At 39.9% G+C, this 21,174-nt stretch overlaps 1 protein-coding gene across 3 annotated transcripts; it reads left to right on the top strand.

Moving 5' to 3' along the window:
• The first annotated feature begins 8 nt into the window (after positions 1-8).
• Positions 9-19,816, top strand: SLC39A9 (solute carrier family 39, member 9). Of its 3 annotated transcripts, none has more exons than XM_010007670.1 (7): positions 9-255; positions 3,385-3,493; positions 10,846-11,037; positions 13,335-13,403; positions 15,309-15,394; positions 17,369-17,503; positions 19,240-19,816. In XM_010007670.1, exons 1-7 carry the CDS (start codon positions 160-162, stop codon positions 19,468-19,470), a joined length of 918 nt encoding a protein of 305 aa, XP_010005972.1. In that variant the 5' UTR covers positions 9-159; the 3' UTR covers positions 19,471-19,816. The 3 variants fall into 3 exon arrangements, with proteins under 3 accessions (XP_010005972.1, XP_010005975.1, XP_010005974.1); XM_010007673.1 differs by having other exon boundaries at positions 17,369-17,507; positions 19,242-19,386; XM_010007672.1 differs by lacking the exon at positions 13,335-13,403 and having other exon boundaries at positions 160-255.
• Positions 19,817-21,174: the final 1,358 nt, after the last annotated feature.

Here is a 21,174-nt window from a genome sequence, read left to right as displayed (position 1 = left end):
CGGAGGGGCCGCCGCTCGGGGCTGGAGCCGGCGGGCAGGGCAGAGATGGTGGCAAGGCTTCCCTGGGAGCTCGGTGTCTGCACGGGCTGAGGCGTCCCGGGCGCGGAGGGAAAGTCGCGGTTGAATTTCACTTCAAGGGACCGGACAGAAAGCAGCGACATGGATGATTTCCGCTCCATCTGCCTGCTGTCCCTGGCCATGCTGCTGGCCTGCTATGTGGCAGGAATTATCCCCTTGGCGGTTAATTTCTCCGAGGTAAGACAGCTACGCCGGACTTGTGGCTGATTGCTAAGAAAGAACAGCAGAAACTAAACGGAGAGGGGTGTCGGGAGGAGTCGGAGCTGCACCTTTCCGGCTGCGACAGTTGCTGTTAAGGGTGATGTAACTTTAAAAGAGGTTTGAGGAAGTTGTGTACGCGATATTCATTTTCATTCACAATCACAGTGTGTTATCACTCCTGTTCTGCAGCATGTATGAAGGCTGTTTAAGGTGCCAAGTATGACCCAACTGTGCTACAGGTGAAGCAAAGTCTCGGCATGTAGTGGAAGGACATTATAGCCGCTGGACGTGGTTATTTTTAGAAGATTGTGTCAGAAACTGCTGATGTCAGAGGTTAACTGTTATGTGTCTATGGACTACTCAAATTAAGGCTTTTAAAAGCAATTCCAAGAACATTATCAGGAAATGTTTCAGTTCACTCTTTTCTGAACAACTTGTGCTGCTGAAAATTAAACCCTAGCTCTTTGATCACCGCTTCAAATTCTGTTACTGTCTCATGAAACTCAAGGCATTTTTTTGGAAGAAATATCTAGGATACATGAGATGTTGATACAGGATGGGAAGGTTTTCATAGATTGAGATTCCAAGTGGTACAGGAGTTCAGAAGTGAATGTGTTTGGGTGCTTCTAATGGATGATGGTTGTTGAGGGGGTGATGATTTTGACAGTCTCTGGAAGTCTCCTAATATTATCCGGTGCCTGACATTTTTTTCTGTTTCTGAATGACGATTGTTGTATACAAGCATGGTGTGGTGAGAGTTCTGTTGTTCTGAGGTCATAAGAGCTCTCTTGTGCGAGCTTCCCGTTTTCGGTGGCAGCAGTGCTGCTCTTGGAAAGCAAAGTGCTGTGAGGGAGATGGGACTTGTTCTTCCATCAAGTCACAAAGCTGGGACAGCTGTGCTTTGGTCCCGTTATTACTAGGAGGCTTTGGGAGCAGCAGTCTCTGAGCAGCGTGGAAGGAAAGGCTGTTCATTTTGTGAAAGGTACAGTTCAGCTAAATGGACTGAAACACCACCTGTTCTGAAGCCTTTGCCTAAGCATCACCACTGCTCTGTTTTTTTTTCCTTTGTTTTCATCTGATGTTTTGATGAACCTTCCCCTACATGTCTCCAATGCTGTTACTTCCACTGAAACACTCTTCAAAACTCACTTTTGCCCTGAAGCCTGCCAAGGACTTTCTTGCAGATTTGCTGAGAACACTGCCTGAAGCATTGTCTCTTTTTTAATGTAATTTTGCATTTCCTCATATATGTGCTTGGTAGTCACCTGGCTTTATATTTGGTGTTGTTTGAATGTAGGGTTCTTGATCTGTGTTTATGTGATTTATTTATATAGTCGATTCAGGGGTTTCCTACACATTTTGGGGCTCCCAACAGCTGTGGGTATACAGGTCTGCTATGGATCCAAAAAGATAAGCATAAGCAGTAGTAACACATTTATTGCCCTTCTGTCTGTGCAGTGTTTTATCCATGGCACACACGTGTGGTCAAGTTTATTATGGTATCTTAAACTCTCAGAAATTCTGGATTCAGATTTTTAGACTCAAATAGATATTTTAAGGATCCACGTGCTGTACTGGTTTAAAAGAGGAGCTGAATCTCTCTGCAGGTTATGCACAAATACTAGCTAATCCTGGAAATGTGTAATTGGAAGTTAGAATAGTTTTGTTAAAAAATGATGGCTTAGGCCTGTGCACTGTAGACAATTTCAACTGAAATGACTGGACTGTGCTTTCTATCATTTGCAAAAAGTTTTATTGGTGGCCTTGGTGGGGAAGAATGCCTCTTCTCAGTAGCCACTTGGAATGGTTAGAAAACAAAAATGAATGCTTTACATAATACACCCCAGATGCTGGAGAACAATGTAATTATTCATTAGCATTAATACATTTCTTCACATGAGTCTTTTTTTTGCTGTGGAACTTACTGGTTGTGTTCTGGTTTCATACTGGTGTCTACTATTTTACTTAATTTTGGATATTCTGGAAAGTATAAAGCTTGAGCACAGCCAGGTATGACTAAATGGTGGTGGTCAAAGGTTACAGACTGAACAGAGCCTCACTTTTATTTCTGTATGCAGATGTACCCTTTCAGCTCAATCCTGATTTGCAGTACTCTGTTGGGCTAACTTTGGTCTGGAAAAAACACTATGCCAGTTCTTGAGAATACCTCCTAAGTTGTAACCTAAATGAGAAAAAAAAAATTAAAAAAAATCAAGTAATAACTAGCAGTCTGACTCTCTTGCTGATGTAACTGAGGCAGGCAGTGTTGACTCAGTGGGACTGCTTGCTGCTGAAAGTAGGTGTGAGTTTTTGCTGGGTCTGAGTAAGAATTATCAGATTGCTGTGTTCACTGTGCCTAAGTATTTTGTAATGAAAAGGAGATTAAAACTTCTATTGGAACAGGAACTTGTCAGTGTGTACATATTTCATGGATCTTTAAAATTCACAGATGCCCAAACTTGTATTTGCTTCAGTAATGCTTCTGACATTTTTTCCCTCTGTTTATGTATGTAAAAGAGATTTATAGTGCTGCGTTATAAAAATTTTGGTTTTCCATGTAAGATAGTGTATTTTTGCAAAATGACTTTATGAACAGTGACTCTTGAAGATTATCTTTTCCTGTAGATTGCAACTGTATAAGAATTTACCAAGTCTCTGCAGTCTTTACAGTTTGAAGCTCTAGAGTGTGAATTAGACCCTAATAATCATTAGTTGCCAAATAGAGCAATTCCTGATGTAAACATTCAAATGGGTCATCTTTAACTTTAATTTCCTCCTTTAGTTGATTGCATTGAACACTGGCAGAGGTTGCCCAAGGAAGTTGTGGCTGCCCCCTCCCTGGAACTGTTCAAGGTTCAACTGTTCAGGTTGGATGGGGCTTTGAGCAACCTGGTCTAGTGGGAGGTGTCCCTGCCCATGCAGGGGGCTTGGATCTTTAAGGTCCCTTCCAAATAAAACTGTTCTGTGTTTCTGTGTTCACTTCTCAGAAGGGTAACAAATACAGGACTATGCAACTGGGGCTCTTGACTAAAAATAGGTAAGAGATCTTGCAAATCATTTGGTTTTGATTCTTAAAGATGATCCTTGTTTTGTACTTGCTTGCAGGAGAGACTAAAGTTGGTGACTGTTCTGGGTGCTGGGCTGCTGTGTGGAACCGCCTTGGCTGTCATTGTGCCAGAAGGAGTACATGCACTTTATGAAGACATTTTGGAGGGTAAGAACCAAGCCCGGGTGGCCTTGTTCAAAATAATTTAAGTCATGATGTTAAGATGGGGCTAATTTCTAGGCCTTTCAACATGCAATTGGTGGGAGGGTTTCACAGTGGCATGACAACGAAACCAGCATAGAGTCAATTAACTCATAACATAGCCATGAGACTGCTTTTTGATGGTGATTTGACAGAGGGATATGATCAGGCCATGCATCAGATGGCTCTTGCTGTGTGATCCAGTTATTTGCAGGTCTGGCTACTGTACTGTTTGTGGAACTGCAGCCATTTATGCCAGGTCATGTGCAGTGTTGGAATTTTGGGGAGAGTTAAACTCTAATTTTTCCTGTATCTTGAAAGGAAGTATAGGGATGCCCTTGGCAGAGAATGAAAATGTGGACTGTTTGCTGTTGTTTTTTGTAGTTCAGCTTCTCATTACAGCAGTCATAGGAAGTTTTTTACGTAGTTGTCCTCATAAGAACTTCCTCCTTTGAAGCTGGAGTACCTTGAAATTAATATACTTGGCTGAAAATTATTATTATATATGGCTAGTTCACAGAGTAGGAGGCATTTCTTCTTTAGGTGTCCATTACTTGTGGGTATCTGTGTATGGTTCCAAGCTCAGGCATACAGTTTGAGTCTGCTGTCACCTGTTTTCAAAACCTCATAGCCTTTAATGAATCACAGAATCTCAGAATCTTAGGGATTGGAAGGGACCTCGAAAGATCACCCAGTCCAACCCCCCTGCCAGAGCAGGGTCACCCACAGCACATCACACAGGAACTTGGCGGGTTTTGAGTGTCTCCAGAGAAGGAGACTCCACAGCCTCTCTGGGCAGCCTGTTCCAGTGCTCTGTCACTCTCACAGGAAAGAAGATTTTTCTGATGTTTACATGGAACCTCCTACGTTCCAGTTTGTACCCATTGCCCCTAGTCCTATCACTGGACATCAGTGAAAAAAGCCTGGCTCTGTCCTCCCAACATTTGTCCTTAACATATTTGTAAACATTGATGAGGTCGCCCCTCAGTCTCCTCTTTTCCAAGCCAAAGAGACCCAGCCCTTCCTCCTAAGGGAGATGTTCCACTCCTGTAATCATCTTTGTAGCTCTGTGCTGGACTCTTTCAAACAGTTCCCTGTCCTTCAAGCAGTTCCCTGTCCTTCTTGAACTGAGCGGCCCAGAACTAGACACAATATTCCAGATGAGGCCTTACCAAGGCAGAATAGGGGGGGAGGAGAACCTCCCTTGACCACACCCTTTCTAATACACCCCAGGATGCCATTGGCCCTCTTGGCCACAAGGGCACATTGCTGGCTCATGGTCATCCTGCTGTCCACCAGGACCCCAGGTCCCTTTCTCCTACACTGCTCTCCAGCAGGTCAGCCCCCAGCCTGTACTGGTACATGGGGTTGTTCTTCCCCAGATGCAAGGCTCTACACTTGCCCTTGTCAAATTTCATCAAGTTTCTCTCTGCCCAACTCTCCAGCCTGTTTCAAAGCAATTATGTGTCTTATAGGGCTGTGAATGTGGAGCACATTTTATACCCGAAAGTCTTGGTAAACCTCAAATTGAGGTCACGACATTATTTTAAATAGTCTGGGCTCATTACCTCTGTTTGGAGTGCACTTTAATCTTGCTCTAGCTTGGAGTCTTGTGCTATTACATTACTGTTTTATGTGTAAGATTTTTCCAGTATGCTCAGAAATTTTTTTCTGAAGGTAAACAGCACCAACTTAGTTGGTCACAGAAGAAGGGACTATGAAGTTGAGGCTGGAGAGAAATTCACAAGAGTCACATGTACTGTTGTTGATCTGGAATTGAGAGATAATAGTAATACTCTGCTTTTCTTGTACTACCATCTTTTCTTATTTCTACACTGTTTAACATTTAATTTTAGTAATATGCCTTAATTTTCCCTGTTTTAGTCTTCACTAAATTTATTATTTTGCTTAGATTTGAACAGAAGACAATATATAAAATCATCCTTTATCAAGAAGTGAAAGAACCTCTGATTATGCATTTATAGTGTACTGTAATTTGTGCACTTTAATGTAGGATGTCTCTAATGAGCTGTAGTTGTGGGTTTGCTTTCCATTCAATTTTAATTCTAAGTAGACAATTTTTTTTCTTGTAATTATATGGCTAGCAGTAAATACAATGGATGTGAATGTTTGGTTTTGTTTTTTTCACAACATGGGACATACTGTTCACGTATGAGATCTACAGCCTGCTGTTCGCATCTATATACCATATAACTGAAAGGCTAGTATGTAGAGAAAGGGCACTTCCTGTTACTGCAGCAGCAATGTCCAAAGTATTTACCTAGGAAAAAATAATTTGTTCTGTGGATGAATTCAGACTGAATTCGTAACTCACAGTATTGTGACTAAAGCCAGTTTGTCTGTAAATATACTTTTTTTTTAGTTGCAGAGAGGTAAAATTTGTTAGTTTTTAAGATTTAACTACAAAAAATAATATTTAGGATATTCAGAGTTAAGCTTTAGATTCTGAGAACTTAACAGCTTTCAGTAATTTCTTTTTTGCAGCTTCATCTATTTACTTAATTAAACCTAGAAAGATGCCTAAGAGAACATTGAGGTATATTCCTATAACTGGGGAAAAAAAAAAGAGGGAGTGAGAGGTATCTGTGTTTGTCCAGTTCCAAGTGTAATTTAGCTGGTAGCTTGTTATCAAAACAGGTGTTTGTCGTTGGTACAAAAGTAATTTGCTATTACTTCTGTATTTTCTTACAGGCCACACAATAAATAACTTCTTATTTTTGTCCTTCTAGGCTGAGAGCAAATAGCATACCATGACTCAAGTTATTTTTTGGTCATAAACCTATGTATGTGCATAGTGAAACCTTGATTTGAGTATTACTAGCAAATAAACTTCTTTGGTGGCTTCAGTCCTTTGTTGTAACTGCTGAAACTGTGTAGCCACTGTCAGAAAGATTGCCCTGAGTTACTCACTATGTTTTATGGCTTGAAAGGATCTGAAGCAAAGTTAACTCTTTCATAGAGATGAAAACAGTCAATCTCGTTCAGCAGAGATATGTTTGTGAAATCTTTCAAGGGCTTTCAAGTCCTATTCTGATGTGCTTTGTAGTAATGGCATTGTGCCAACGTTTTGAACAGTGAGATCCATGCACCATTGTGTCTCATCCAAGATGTGTGAATACTCCAGCAAGATGATTTACTAGAGTAAGTCAATGTATTGCTGTTAATGTTTGGAAATTTAGAATATTAGTTGCCAAACAAAAGTCTTCCCCAAAATGACAAAGAATTTAGTTTTGTCACTTAAGCCCCAGATGTTGGGGAAGGCCTTAGTGTATGCTTTGCTCCATGTTGTTTGTTGCCCTTTTTTTTTCTTTTTTTTTAGTAGTTAGGTGCACGAAAGTTTCACTTTAATAAAAAATTATCTAGAGTGAACTTTAAAAGTGCAAGGTTGAAACAAGAGAGAGATTCTGTGTTGAGTTGTAATTATTATTATACATTTAGACATTAATATCCTTTCCTTGAGTCATGCAGGACAGATCTGCTGTTCCAAAGTGAAAAAGCTTTCCAATACTGAAGGCCTCCTCCAAAAGCCTTGTCTGTTCTCACAGTGAGAAAACATTGCTTGCTGTTAAACCAATGAAATGATCTAGTTAATATCCTAGTTTCTTTGAAGTGCTGTGCAGTAGTCCTGTTAGTCCCCTTACCATTAAATGTGATTTTAAAAAAATGAAATCAGTAACATTGCTTCCAGTAAAGATTTTTTTCCATCTCTGATGGAAGCTTCTTGTTAATTGATGTTCTATATAGTATTGCCATCAAAACATCACTTTCCTGTGAAATAGGAAGAAATACAAAGTGAAACCTAGAGGGGTTTGTGCATGTTACTGTTTTAAATAACTTTGGAAGAAGTGTTTTTCAGAAAAAAAACCAGAGTTCAGCTAATGGACAAGGTGAAGTAGGTAATTGCAAACTTCAGGAAGAATTAAAAGAGATAGATAGAAACATGTGATTAATACATAACGCTCTGTTGTCTTAACACCCACCCATCAGATACATATACATTGATAAGATCCCTCTGAGCCTTCTCTTCTCCAGGGTGAACAGCTCAGCTCTTTGAGCCTTTCCTTATAGGAGAGATGCTCTGGTCCTGTAGTCATCTTCATGCCTCTCCAGTGTGTGTCCATCTGTTTCATGTCCTGGGGAGTCCAGCACTCAGCTCAGAGCTCTGAGTATGGCCTCAGTGGTGCTGAGTGCAGGGATCATCTCCCTCAACCTGCTGCCAACCCAGGACTCAGCCTTTTTTTTTGCCACAGGACACACTTCTGGCTCGTGGTAAACTTTGTGTGCACAAGGACCCTGAGGTTCTTTTCTGTAAAGCTGCTTTTCCAGTTGTTGGCTTCCAGCATCTACTGGTACAGGCTTATTCTTCCCCAGGTGCAAATCTTAAGATCAAGTCACATCTTAATGAGAAAATATAGCTCCTGATCAAGCATTTGAACATGACAATCTTCTTTTGTGTTCTTAGTTTACGTAACAGTGCTAACTGTTGGTTTGTGAAGGAGTAGAAAATACCATGTCAGCTGCTTCCTTACATTGGACTGTGGCACATACGTGCTCTAGGATATTAGAGCTTTGCAAATGGGTTCTCTGTTTTTTTTTTCTTATTCAAAAATACAAATATCTCTTGAGTTCCCATGTAAATACAGAAAGGTTGCTTGCATGAGTAATCATAAATTCTAAGCTCAGGGAGACTGTGAAAAAAATTACAATTAGAGATTGTGATACCACTGTTTGGTCTAGCAGAGAACATAAAAGAAGAAACATTTTCTTAGTAGAATATTAAACAGAGACAAATGCTAACTGAGCCTGCTAAATGCACTTGTAAGCATTGGCCCTGTTTTGAAATGGAGGCAACTTGTACTGCATGGTGGGTAGTTTGGAGCCTTGGAGTGTAGCCCAGGACTTGAACATCTGACTTAGCTGGAGATACTGAATGTTGAAGTAGAGTTATGGTGTCTGTTTTCCCACTGGAAACATTTGCATAATACCTACTGTGTGTAAAACCCCTTACCTGCAATGGAAGTACAATTATTTATAACAAGTACGCTGAGGAGCATTAAGTACCTCTTCTGCATCACCCAGAGGACCTTCTAGTCTGATACATTGTCTCTGCCTGGGACTGCAAGGAGAAATTAAAAAAAAAAATGTATTATTTAGGTGAGCATAGAGCCTGAAACTGAGAGGTTGTATGTTTACTATGCTCTATATGGTAGTTGGGATTTTAATTCAAAATTCCCTATTCCTGTTCTTTGCTTTTACCTTTCTAACAATGTATTTCTGTATGTAGCTAGCAGAAGAAAGCTTAGACATGCTTCTTTGCCTATGTCAAGTGGAAATAATACCTAGAATTTTTCCCAAAAAATAGCTTTATTAAATCTCTTTCACATAAATGTGCTAAGGCAACTCTTACATCCTTTGGTGGCCAATACTGAAAAACCTGTGTACTGCTGGACATGGTTTCCCTCTGTGTCTGATATGATTGTAGCAGTAGTAATTTCCTGTCTTCATGAGCAAGGTTGAAGGATCAAATGGATCTGTCTTAAGAGTCCATGGGCCAAAGACTGCTGGAAATGTTAAATGCACATGCCAGAAAAACTTTTTTCTTTAAGCCTGTGTAAATTCAGAGTACAACTGATTTAATTTCTGTTGAAATTGGTGGGAATTTTGTGTGTGGTATTTGCTTGTGATTAAGATCACACATGCTGGGCAAATGGCAACCTGTAAAAGTTGATCAAGTTATATTACATCTATGTGTTCCAAAAGGCATTGTAGCTAGAGGCATTTGTCACTTACTAACCTATGAACTATTTGAAAATGTTTTTTTTAAATTATGCACTGGCATGAAATTAAAGCTTGCGTAGGGAAAAGCAACAACTACATAACATTCAAACCCAGGGCTCGGACTTTCGGAATCTAGGACGGTACTGGTATTTGTAGAACAGTGTGCTGACTTAACTGGTTTCCTGATCCCTATCAATGGAGTGTATCAGTGCTAACTTAAGTTTAAGTAGAGACTGGTGCTTCGAGATACAAAGTTCATCTTCCTGAAGATTGCATTAGATCTTGGAACCTATTTGTCTCCTCATCCTGTATTTTCTCAGTTAAGTTAAGATTATTGATCCTGCTTTAGTGGGGGAGTTGGACTAGAGGATCTCTAGAGGTCCCTTCAATCTCTGACAATTCCATAATTATGACTTAATTGCTTGACAGTATATCTGAATACTGACAAAATTGGCAGCTTGTCACAATTTAACTCAGGATTGGCAATTAAACGGGTGACAACAATGCTCTCGATCCCCTCCCACCCATAGGGAAAGGAGGGAGAGTGAGAATAAGGAGAGAGGCTTCTCAGATTGGAAACTAAACTAGACAGCTTTAATTAAGTACTAATGATAAAAGAAAATATGTACAAATATATACAAGTATGTGCAGGAATGAGCAAAACCTCTATCACCTCCCCTCACCCCCAGCAACTACCATGGCATCTCCTCAGCTGTGAGCAGTCCCAAAATGTCCCGGAGCTCCTGGAAAGAGCAGCAGAGCGGACAGGAGCTGAGGGGAGTGTGAGGGTCAGGAATGCATTGGTCTAGGGATCAATGGTGATGAATAGATGGAGTCCTGCTTGGACACTGGCCATGGATGGAAAAGAAGAATGAAGAAAAAAAGGCTTGACTTCCGTGATCCATGAATTTATACCAAGAGTTATGTCTATATGGATGGAATATTTTGTTTGGTCAATTTTGCCATCTGTCTGGTCTGCTTCTCCCTACGGGAGGGCTGTAGATATGACTGATCTGCCCCTTCAGTGTCTGAAGCAGCAGATTCAACAAGTGAAGCAAAGTGTCCTTGGTCTCTCAGCAGTTACTATAAACATTGGGTGTTATCAGTCCACTTGCTGGAAAACTTGCTGGTATTTTCACCAAGTGTGCTGCTTAATAGAGTTCATTGAAGAAAAAAATCAAAGAGAAAATTGGTTTCATCCTGGCTTAAACAAGGACACAAGCTCAATTAAAAAAGGAATTATTTAGCAGTTTTAATGAATAAATTTGTATTTTACATGCAACATTTCAACAAAGTAACCTGGCTTATCAAGTACTTTCTTTGTTTTTTCTGAGGTGAAGACTTATGGACAGGGGCCAACAAGACAAATGTGTTTCCCTAGATAAATGATCTAAGACTGACTGCAAATGAGGACTTTTGTGTATTGCCTAAGTGTGATGAGTGCTCTCAGCAAAGAGAGAGAAGTGACCATGCAGTGGTTTAGTCCCCTGTTTCCTAATCTGCTTCTTTGCCTGCCACAGGAAAGCATCACCCAGCGAGTGAGATGCAGCATGTGATTGAGTCTGAGAAGGTAGCAGAAATCTCAGCTGTACATGAGTATGGCCATGACCATTCCAGGTTGCATGCCTACATTGGAGTGTCCCTTGTCCTCGGCTTTGTCTTCATGCTGTTGGTGGATCAGATAGGCAGTTCTCACATGCACCCTACAGAAGGTAAGTAAAGATTCTCTTCAGTCAGACTTGCTGCTTAAAGCTAATAAGTTGTAATTTTTTAGGATGCTACTGGGATTGAATTTGATCAGTTGTGTCCAGAGTTTCAGTAGGTACTTTAAAAACAAAGCAAGGTCTGTGTGAAATGTTTTTTCTAGGAATCTATCCTGGAATTCAACATAATTTGAGAGCTTGGTTCACTAACATGAAATAAGTGTACAAGCACATATGGTGGGGGCAAAGGGTGACTTGACACTTGAGGGTATTGTCTGTTTCAGATTAGTCTTTGTTTGTTTTTCCTACTTGATTGTCATACATCTACCTAAAATTTGCAAAGGACAAAAAGTTACTTAAGACTCCAGGAATTACTAAATATAAGCTCTCATCCCTTACTGCAACTGCTTAGCTGGAGTCCCATGCTAGTCTAGAGCCTCACTTACTTCAAAATACTTCCTACTTAGTCCAGAGATTTCAGAACTGCGTTGCAATACTCTTAAAATGTCTACAGTTGCCTTTGTTTCCTGCCTGTGGCTTCACACTCGGGTTGTAACTTGAAATGCACAAAAGGTGTTTTGTCATCTGAAATGGTGCTTTATTGCCTTTGGCTGCTCATTTTCTCCCGCATAATGTCCTCTAATGGTGTAATTTGGCCCTCAAAAATTAAGGAATTGATCCTGAAGGAAAAGTAAAACATATGGAAAGCAGGTGGGAATATATTTTGGTTGGATCCTTGGCTGTTCACAGTGCAGCTGTACAAATGCTTGTATGGGGTTAGTGTGGTGGGACAGGTGGGAGGCTGTGTCACCTTTGTGCTCCTGGGTAATTGTAAATGGAGCTACAGCTTTTCAAAGGGAATAGTGGCAGTGATGGTAACAAGGGGATACAGGTGAGCAACTGCCAGGAGAACCCTTAGTTTGTACAGGTAATGGCCTTTTCCTGTGTTTCTGATCAGAGCACGTAATAGGAGAAAATTGACAGGTTATTAAGTAAAGCTTTATCTAGACTGTATCTTTTGTCACAGAAAATGTAGTAGTGTTTTTGTAAAGTTTTAAAGCTACCAAAGAAAAACATTCTTCTCATTGGGCCCAATATCTGGTAGTTTTGTTACCTCTCAAGCAGCTACATTTTACTAGAAAAATTCTGTCAGCCGGAATGGAGGTATGAAATCATATGTGAACTCTCTCTTTGAGTGTGTTTAGTTCTGGTCAATCCAAAACAAATTTAAAGCAAATGCTCTCTGTGAGCATCTCCCCCTGTTTGACATGAGTATACCATCAATGTCATCCAACTGCAGCTTATGCAATTAATTGCTCAAATAGGCTGCCCTATTGATTCAGAAGATCAATCTGACTGAAGAGAACACATCTGTTTGTGGCCAGCTCACTTCCCTGGTCTGACTCTCTGGACAACTCTGTGGGTACCTGGGCACAAAGAGAGAGACTGGAGGGTGGTGGGACAGGCAGGAGGAACAGAACAGGACTGGACTTTCCATTTTGCCAGTAGGGCATACTTATTGAAGTAGCAGTTAAAGTGTACTTGCAGTCAACTTACAGGCCACTAGTATAATTAAATAATGGCTGTTCAGCTCTATAGAATTAAGCAGTTGAATAATAAGATGTTTCTGTACTTCTGTAGGTCTTGCCTGCCCTGTTCATTGTAATGATTCTTCCTAACTGTTTCGCCAGTTATTGCATAGAGGTGGATATTGGCAAGTTGTGCTGTATAATGAGCCAACCTACAAATGTCCTCAGAGTAGTTGTCAAACAATTGCAGTCAAAGCCCTGGATTTCAGGCAGCACTGGCTGCATTTCTCCTCTGTAGTATGTCATGATGGAGGGAAACCTTTGCCCCTGCTGCCATGACAAGTAAAATTTATTGCTTACCAGGAATTGCCAGCTACTCAGTGCAACAAAGACTGCCCCAGTCACCTGAAGAAAAATACCAACATTGTGTGTGTGGGGAAAAATCATCCTGCTCTTGAGCAGCTCTGGATTGTGGAGATGCAGAACTAGCTTTTCTTCACCTAGGTAGCACAGAACTTTAATATTCAGTTTCAGGAGGTTATCAAAAACCAACTGCTTCTGCCTCTATCAGTGATCCTGTAAATTGTGAAGAATTGTCTATGATTCTGTCACTTGTTTGTTGGCAGAACTTCAGGTGGCTTGAAGGTGTTAAGTATCCGACTGTCTTATACTAAGTCTAATGCAGAAATACAAAAACTGGCAGTTTTTAATGTAACTGCCTAAGCAGCTGGTTTGTATTTGGTATCTTTATCCTAACTTTCCTCATGATCATTTCAGATCCGGAAGCTGCAAGATCAGGCAACTCCAAAATCACGACAACACTGGGACTAGTAGTCCATGCTGCAGGTAATGTGTTGTTAGTGCTTGACAAGGACTTTCGTTACTGTGTGGCTCATGTTCAGGTGGTGTAGAAACACTTGAGCTTTGTTTTCAAAGGTGGCTTTTTTTTAAAAAAAAAAGAGGGCAAGGAAAAAAAAAACCAACGGCTGGGGATAACTAAGGGTCTTTTCCAAAACTTACTGGGAAAATATACTCAACATACTCCAGTGTTTAGAACGTTCCATGGAGTTTTATTTGGGTACAGATTTTCCATTCCTTTACTTTTCTCATATAAAAATTTGTGTGATGCTTACTCTCTGGCTCTTTAGTTCCTTTGTTGGCTGGTTTAGCTGCTAAATTTCAGTACATGCTAAGACATTTGCTGAGTAGTATCAAGCTGTAGATGTTGTGGTTTGGGCCTAACACAACAGCCCCGTGGGCTCTCACTCAGCTCTCCGCCCCGCCACCCCCACTGTGGGATGGGGAGGACAAAGGCCACCTAGAAGCTCCTGGGTCGAGACAAAGGACAAGGAGGGTTCCTCATGAATTAAGGTCATGGGCAAAACAGACTCAGCTTGGGGAAAAATAATAATAATTTAATTTCACACTAATCAGATGCACACAGAACACAGACAACACAAAGAACAGTGCTTGCATGTTACCCCATCCCTTCTTCCTGGGCCCAAATTACATTCACCTCCCTTGACACAGGGCCTTCCACAGGCTTCGAGTCCACATTTGCCCCTCCTGACACCTTCAGGAAATGTTCCACCAAGTCCCTCTGTTGCCCCGAAAGACTGACAACACCTCCATGAATGCAGGGGGACAGGCTGCCATCTCACCATAGGTTCAAGGAAAACTGCTTGGGCACCTTCTTAACCCTTTTTCCTCACCAACCTAGGGATCTTCACCCCGGCACTGCCTTTCACCTCTCCATCACAGTTCTTTCTGCTTGCCTTCTGCTCAGGTCCTACAGCAGTTCCTTCATATGCTAATCGCAGAGTCACATCCATTGTCTCTTTGTCTCTCTAACTTGGCCACCTCAGATGGGGGAGCTTTACAGGAGCCACCCGCGGGGTCCCTTCCCTGCTACCGAAACCATGCAGGAAACAAACCAGCTCAGAGCACATTTGGGTTTGTTTGACAGTTGTCCTGTGGTTTTATTAAAAAATACTATGTTTAAAAGTGTTACATTTTAAAAATACTCTGTGGAGAAAGGACATTTTAGGGTGGAGTGAGAAAGTTTAACTGGAACACATTTGGTCTGACTGGCAAGGACTGAAGAAGTTACGCATGTGTTGCAGTCAACTCATGTTCATGTTGTAATTCAGTATATATGTCTGATATAAACATGCTTTTTTAATCTCTCCTACTGGAAGTTAGTGTCTAGGTAAGTCATAAGATGTTGGTTAAAAAAAAGATATTTTTTTTACTAAATGAAGTGTCCGTATTAAGGATTAATACAGTACCCATTTCTGATTTCATTTAGACTATCTTTTTTCAATGGCTAAAAAAATAGTATTTATAATAGAATTTATGTTTTAAAATTAAAGGTTAATAATTAAAATTCTTTTAATGCTTAGAATCTAAAGCAGATTTTTAAGTTTATACAGGAAGCCACTTCTACAGAAGACTAAACGTTTTACCTGATTCTTATTTGTCAGAATGTGTCAATACTGAATAGATTTTCAGTATATTTTTTATGGTCTTAGGAAATATGAGAAAGCTCCTGTTGAGAGTTCTCTGAAATCCTGAAATTGTTCTGGCTTAAGCAATAAAGGGGAGTGAATCACTAGTTGGGTTGGTGTTGTTAATGGTATTTTAGCAACAGGACTTGTCAAACTGACATGTTTTGTACTGTCAGCCGTTGGGGGGTGGGAAAACTGAAACTGATGTGGAGGAGTAATCCATGAATTTGCACTCCTGTTTCAGCTGATGGTGTTGCATTGGGTGCAGCAGCTTCTACTTCTCAGACTAGTGTCCAGCTGATAGTGTTTGTTGCCATTATGTTGCACAAGGTAAGTACTCATCCAAAAATTCTTATTTATACTTTAAAAGACTGGTAAAGCATACAGAAGTTACTAAAGTTCTAAAGTTTCACTAGTGATGCAGTCTGGAAGTGTGTAATGCAATTGAAATCAACAGGCTAGTGGTACAGCTTGGAGGGCCAAAATGCACTGGTATGATGTATGACGGAATAGCAAATGATGGATGTCTGAATGGGGTACAAATGAGAATTCCAGCTGCCTGTGCCTACCTCAGTTGCATCATTTGGAAAGAGTCCCAAAAACAGGGAGAAGAATAGCTCATGAAGAAATGTGGCAGCTTCACACAGAGTTTTTCTGAAGTTAGTGTGGTGTTGTGTTTGTTTTTTGTTGGTTTGAAAAAAAAAACACAACAAAAAAACCAAACCAAAACAACAACAACAAAAAAAACGCACAAATTTAAGACCCCCAAGCTTCTTACAGCTGTAAGACGTATTCAGAGAAATACTAGAGGGTGAAGTGCAGAAGTATATGGTAGTGTATTTAAGAAAGAGAAGCAGTTTTATTCTGATTAAACAGCTTTTTGGTTCTACCATGTTGTTAAGAAAATAGGAAGGGTATTTGAGGTCTCTGTGTGTTTAAAGGAAACCACTTACTATCTGGGTACTGAATTACAACTGCTGATTACCTCTGTTATAGTAGCTTCAACATGGGTAGTGCCATTTTTTCACAAGAATTTTGTAAACATTTTTCTGATGCTAACAAGTAAAAAATGGCTCATGAAGAGATCATTTTTCCTTAGTGTTTGTGCAAAGATACCTATTAGCTATATGGGTTCTAAATATACATGTACAGATGCATTTTTGACTTACAGTAGCACGTGCATATATTACAGTAAGGGGTCATACATGCAACCAAAATCTTCCTTGCATAATTGCATGTTCAGATGTTAGGATATGGAGATCTATTCTGTCTTTTCTTGACTGTTGATACCATAAATTGTGGTTTTATATAACCCTCTTCAAAGGTGGCAATGTCAGTGTTACATCTTACCATGAAGCTTAGCTAATGGCTATTGCCAAGTGAAACTTGCTTTTTATTGATGTTGAAATTAACTGACTTCTGAAATTCAACAATTTTAGAGGAAGACAATTTCTCCTGTAAAAGATTATCAAGAAATACTTGGTACTGAAAGAGAAATTCAGTTCTTCTCTAGTGTCTTTTTTCGTTTTCTGTTTTTCTGATTCTGGCTGATGCTTTTGTTTTTCTCTTTTTTTTCCTTCACTCATGGTTTCCTTCTTCTAGGTTTAAAAAAAAAAAAATAATTCATCAAGGATTTTGTGTATAAGAAGTGCTCAATATATGAGCTTATGTCTTATCTCAGAGATGTCAGGGTGAACTACCAGTGTCTTTATGTGAGCAAAAGTATGTAATACCTTCCATAAATAGTAGAACAGTTATGACTTGTGGATAAGAAACTGGATGCCAGCAGAGGGAGGGGAAGGAAGTATTTGTTTTCTTCCCAATGGGAACAGGAATGAAACTGAATTATCAACTAACCTAAAGAGCTCTGAAGTCTTTGTTCATGGGGAGGCTAACAGCTACCTTTTTTAGGGAATTTTTTTCTCCATGTTAATTGTAGAATTTTTCTGCTGTAGGTAAAGAAACTGTCCATCTAAGGGTGCATGGTAGTACTAGGGTAAAATAAGAAATTGCATAAGTTAATGGAGACTTGGGTATTCTAGCACTGACTCAAGAAATAATTAATATTTTAATAATTACTACACAAAGGTGTGTGCTCTGATAGCCAGAACATGGGCTTCCACTAGGTACTGTTACTACAATAAGGCAACTCCAGAATTCTGTTGATTTCCTTTAACTGCAACATACTAGTGATCTCCTGATGCTAGTGCTGCATTTCAATGTAGTAAGTTGCATTACAAGTTTATATCAAATTTAAGGGGGTTTTAGAAGGTATTGTATTACCAGTAACACTGTTCCTTGCAGGCACCAGCTGCTTTTGGCCTGGTTTCCTTCCTGATGCACGCTGGGCTGGAACGGAATCGAATTAGAAAACACTTGCTGGTCTTTGCATTGGCAGCACCTGTTATGTCCATGGTGACATACTTAGGGCTAAGCAAGGTAGGTCTGTGATTTTATTCTGCCCAAAATGCAGCTTAGTGGTGGAGTTTGGGGAAAGGAACATTGTACGACTTGTAGAACATAATTCCAAACTGCTTGAAAAAAATTAGCGGAACAGAGAAAAAATAAGTGGATAAAAAGGTAGCAATATGAATGTGTGAAACAAAAAATAGCCCGTGCTTTCCATCAGAACCAGTGATACAAATCTTTCATAGAGTTTTGTATAGGGTTTCTTTTTTTTTCGCAAGCCTGATTTGTCTTTTCTCCTTTCTGCTGCTCCCCACTGAGAACAGTTTACTCATATCGCGGATCTTGTCTGATGACAATATAACCAAGTAATTTGCAATGTTGCTGCATGCATTCCTATTTTAAAATGCAGGTAGGAAGTAACCTTTGCTAGTTTCCCTGACCATTGCAGAATTGGTCCTCTGTGTTTAATGTATTTTTCATGCAGTGTCAGAAGCTAAAACATCAGGTAGAGCAGCCTTTTTGCCCCTCATACTTCTTAAAGTATAGTCTTGTCTTGGGTGTACACCACACATGGCCTGTGAAATGGGCCACTGCATGAGTTCATCAGCTCTGTCCAAATTAAATGTTTCTGCTTCTCATAGCATTTCCTATGGCACTCCTGTTTTTCTAACTGCTGTGGGCCATGCTGGTGTCGCACTATGTTGTGTTGTAAAGTATCTAACCTGTGATCTTGTGAAATTCAAGGCATGAGAGGAAAGACAAAGTGAATCACCTGGGCTAATCCCTTTATTTGCTGGAAAGGAGTTGTTTGATATTTTAGTACATGAGACAGCAGAAAGGGTTGGGTTTATAAAAAGAAATGAGAATGCTGTTTGAACGTGCTTTTGATGTAGGCTCACTAAGAGCTGTTTTTGCATTTTGCACCTCAGAAAGAACAGAGAATTTGTAAGGCATAAAGGCTGACACAGTGGTTGCATAGTTCCAGAGCAGAGAATGTGTCTCTGGTATACATGAGAGTATACTGGAGAACTAACAAAACCCTTGAGTTGAAAATTGTTCAAGAAGCATTTTGAAGCTGATACAAATTGGTTTGCATTTCATTACATTTAATGATGTGCAGCCTCATCTTAATCCTAGTATGAAGGTGAAGAGGTTCTCAGTTTTGGTCCAGAAGATGCATTTCTCAATGAAGTTTTCATAGATATTCTGAAAAGTTTTGAGTGTTTACTTGTACATACAAATTAAATATTGAATGACTGATGATTCAGAACTTAGATCTAGCAAATCCTGCTTTGTCCAGCAGGGGACCAGATATTTAAAGATGAACATCCTTGCTTGACCTCTTTGTTTAGAAAAAGGAAAATAAAATAGTAAAAGTCAGTCTCAAGTATCCTTTGTAAAGTTTCTGACTTTGCAATCTGAATTCTATTTTTTTCTCAGCATGAAGTATATTTTGCTGTGAAATGATCAAACAAGATGCTTCTGCAGAGACTAACTTTTTTTCTGTAAGGGTTCCTAGAAGCCTAAAGTGAAATACCTAGGATGAGAGGTGGTTTCTGTCTGTGACAACTTTAGATTACCAGTTGCTACGTGTACGGTGCAAGACACAAAACAATGTTAAACCATTATCACTATGAGGAAATGAGGGTTGACAGAAATCTGAACACTTAAACAGCTTTTTTATTATTGATGGAAGAACTTCTACTTATCTTGTTTTTTCCTTTTTCTGTTTTTGTTTTGTTTTGTTGTGTTTTTTTTCGTTTCAGAGCAGCAAAGAAGCTCTGTCAGAAGTCAATGCCACCGGAGTTGCTATGCTGTTTTCTGCTGGGACTTTTCTTTACGTTGCCACAGTTCATGTCCTCCCAGAAGTAGGAGGAATTGCTCATAGCCACAAACCCGAATCCACTGGAGGAAAAGGACTCAGTCGTCTGGAGGTGGCAGCCCTAGTATTAGGATGCCTTATTCCTCTAGTTTTGTCCATTGGACACCATCACTAAATGCTCAGTTTCACCATTCTCCTCCTCGATCTGACATGAGCAGTCGATGTCGACTGCTCCCTTTTTCATTGTCTCTTACCCATCATCCATCCCATCCACTTTGTGGAGTTCAGAGGGAACCTTGATTGCAAAATGAAGAATACTGGGAAAGTTTTTAGCATAGCAAAATGTACTTTGGCAGCCGGACATAAATTCTATGTAACTTTCTTTTCTGAAGACATTTGCTATATTATTGTTACTTCTGGCCCTATTCTCAGGGAAGATGGAATTTGGAGTTTAAGAAAGGTGAGTGGGGAAGAACATAGTGACTCATCATGAAATTGCAATCACCAAAGTATCCTGCAATTCAGCTTTCACAGCTGAGAGCAAAAACAAAGGATGGCTGCTTTGTGAGAGGTTGAAGTCTTACTAATGAAGAAGGAGGCTCTCCCCCATCGGTTCTATATCGTCCTGACAGCACAACAGGTCCTTGTGATGCTTGTCACTAATTGTATTGCAAAAATGGGCTACGCTCTGGACAACACTGCTATTGTCACAGAAGTGTCACTGACACAAAAGAAATCATGTAGACAAAGTGTAGGATTAGAGTAGGAAATCATCTGGTTAAGAAAAGTGCAAATGCGTTTAGCTGTGTATTCCATTATTTAAGACAGAGGATAAAAGCAGAGAGAATAATGTTTTAGTTGTTTATCTAATCTTTAATAAATTTTTAAAAGGCAGTATTTCTTGTGAGATGGTCTTCTGCCAAGTCAGTAAACCGTGGGCATAAAAAACGTTAGCAGAAATTAGGTATTGGGTTACACTACTACCATTGAGAGAGATGCTCATAATGTCATTTCAAATCGAGCTGTTCTGGGCTCTGAGGAGTAGAAATCTGATGGAGAAGGCTGTTGAGGGACCAGAGAGCTTTGCTAGCTCATATTTCAAAAGTCAAAACTGCTCAGATTAGTTTGGCTGTGGGGTTTTGTTTTTTCATTAAATAAAAGGTATTGAGGCTAACAAAGGAAGATGTTTAACTAAATATTTATGCTGCAGATAGAGTACAAACTCTTTCTGCAGTAGTTCTGAACAAAAAAACCCCAATAAACAAAAAAACAAACTGGTGGGTTCCCTATTAGGCATTTTGCCTGCCTTTGAGGCATCCTGCATTTCCTTTGGGAACTATGCATTCATCTCTTGCTGATAAGCATTATTTTTGGTGAATCTACTGGAGGACTTACTACTGATACCTGTTGCTGCAGAAGAGTGATAGAAGATTCCTCCCTTTCCAAGGCACAGCCTTCTCTTGTCAGGCACCATTTCTCTTATGCAAAGTATATTATACTCTAATAACTGGTGCATTGAAAAGTCAGGAAGGCTTGACATGCATAAACTCAACTTCAAATTCTTTAGGGGAAAACCTTTTTAATGCCATACCCTTTTTAAGCTAGACTCTGTCTGCACTTTTAAAATAGAATATTGCCAATTATATTTTTCTTTTGATTTTTTTTTTTTTTGTTTGAAATGGTTTTTCAAGTCTGGAAATATCTTCTTAACTGAAGTGCTTCTTGTTTCCATTTGGGTGAATGTGTCTGTTTTTCATGCTGTTTATTACTGATACTACACAGGCCGTTGTGCCTCTTCTTTACATTTTTGTCATTGTCCTGTTTGTCTACTATTTCAATAGTGGGTGTGGCCTGGCCCTTGCACTAGTGATTGCTGTGT

This window comes from Chaetura pelagica, unplaced genomic scaffold (assembly GCF_000747805.2).
Source record: "Chaetura pelagica isolate M959 unplaced genomic scaffold, ChaPel_1.0 scaffold70, whole genome shotgun sequence".
Taxonomy (NCBI): Eukaryota; Metazoa; Chordata; class Aves; order Apodiformes; family Apodidae; genus Chaetura; species Chaetura pelagica.
Note: the sequence above shows the minus strand (reverse complement) of the source record. Positions and strands in the feature narration are given on the sequence as shown.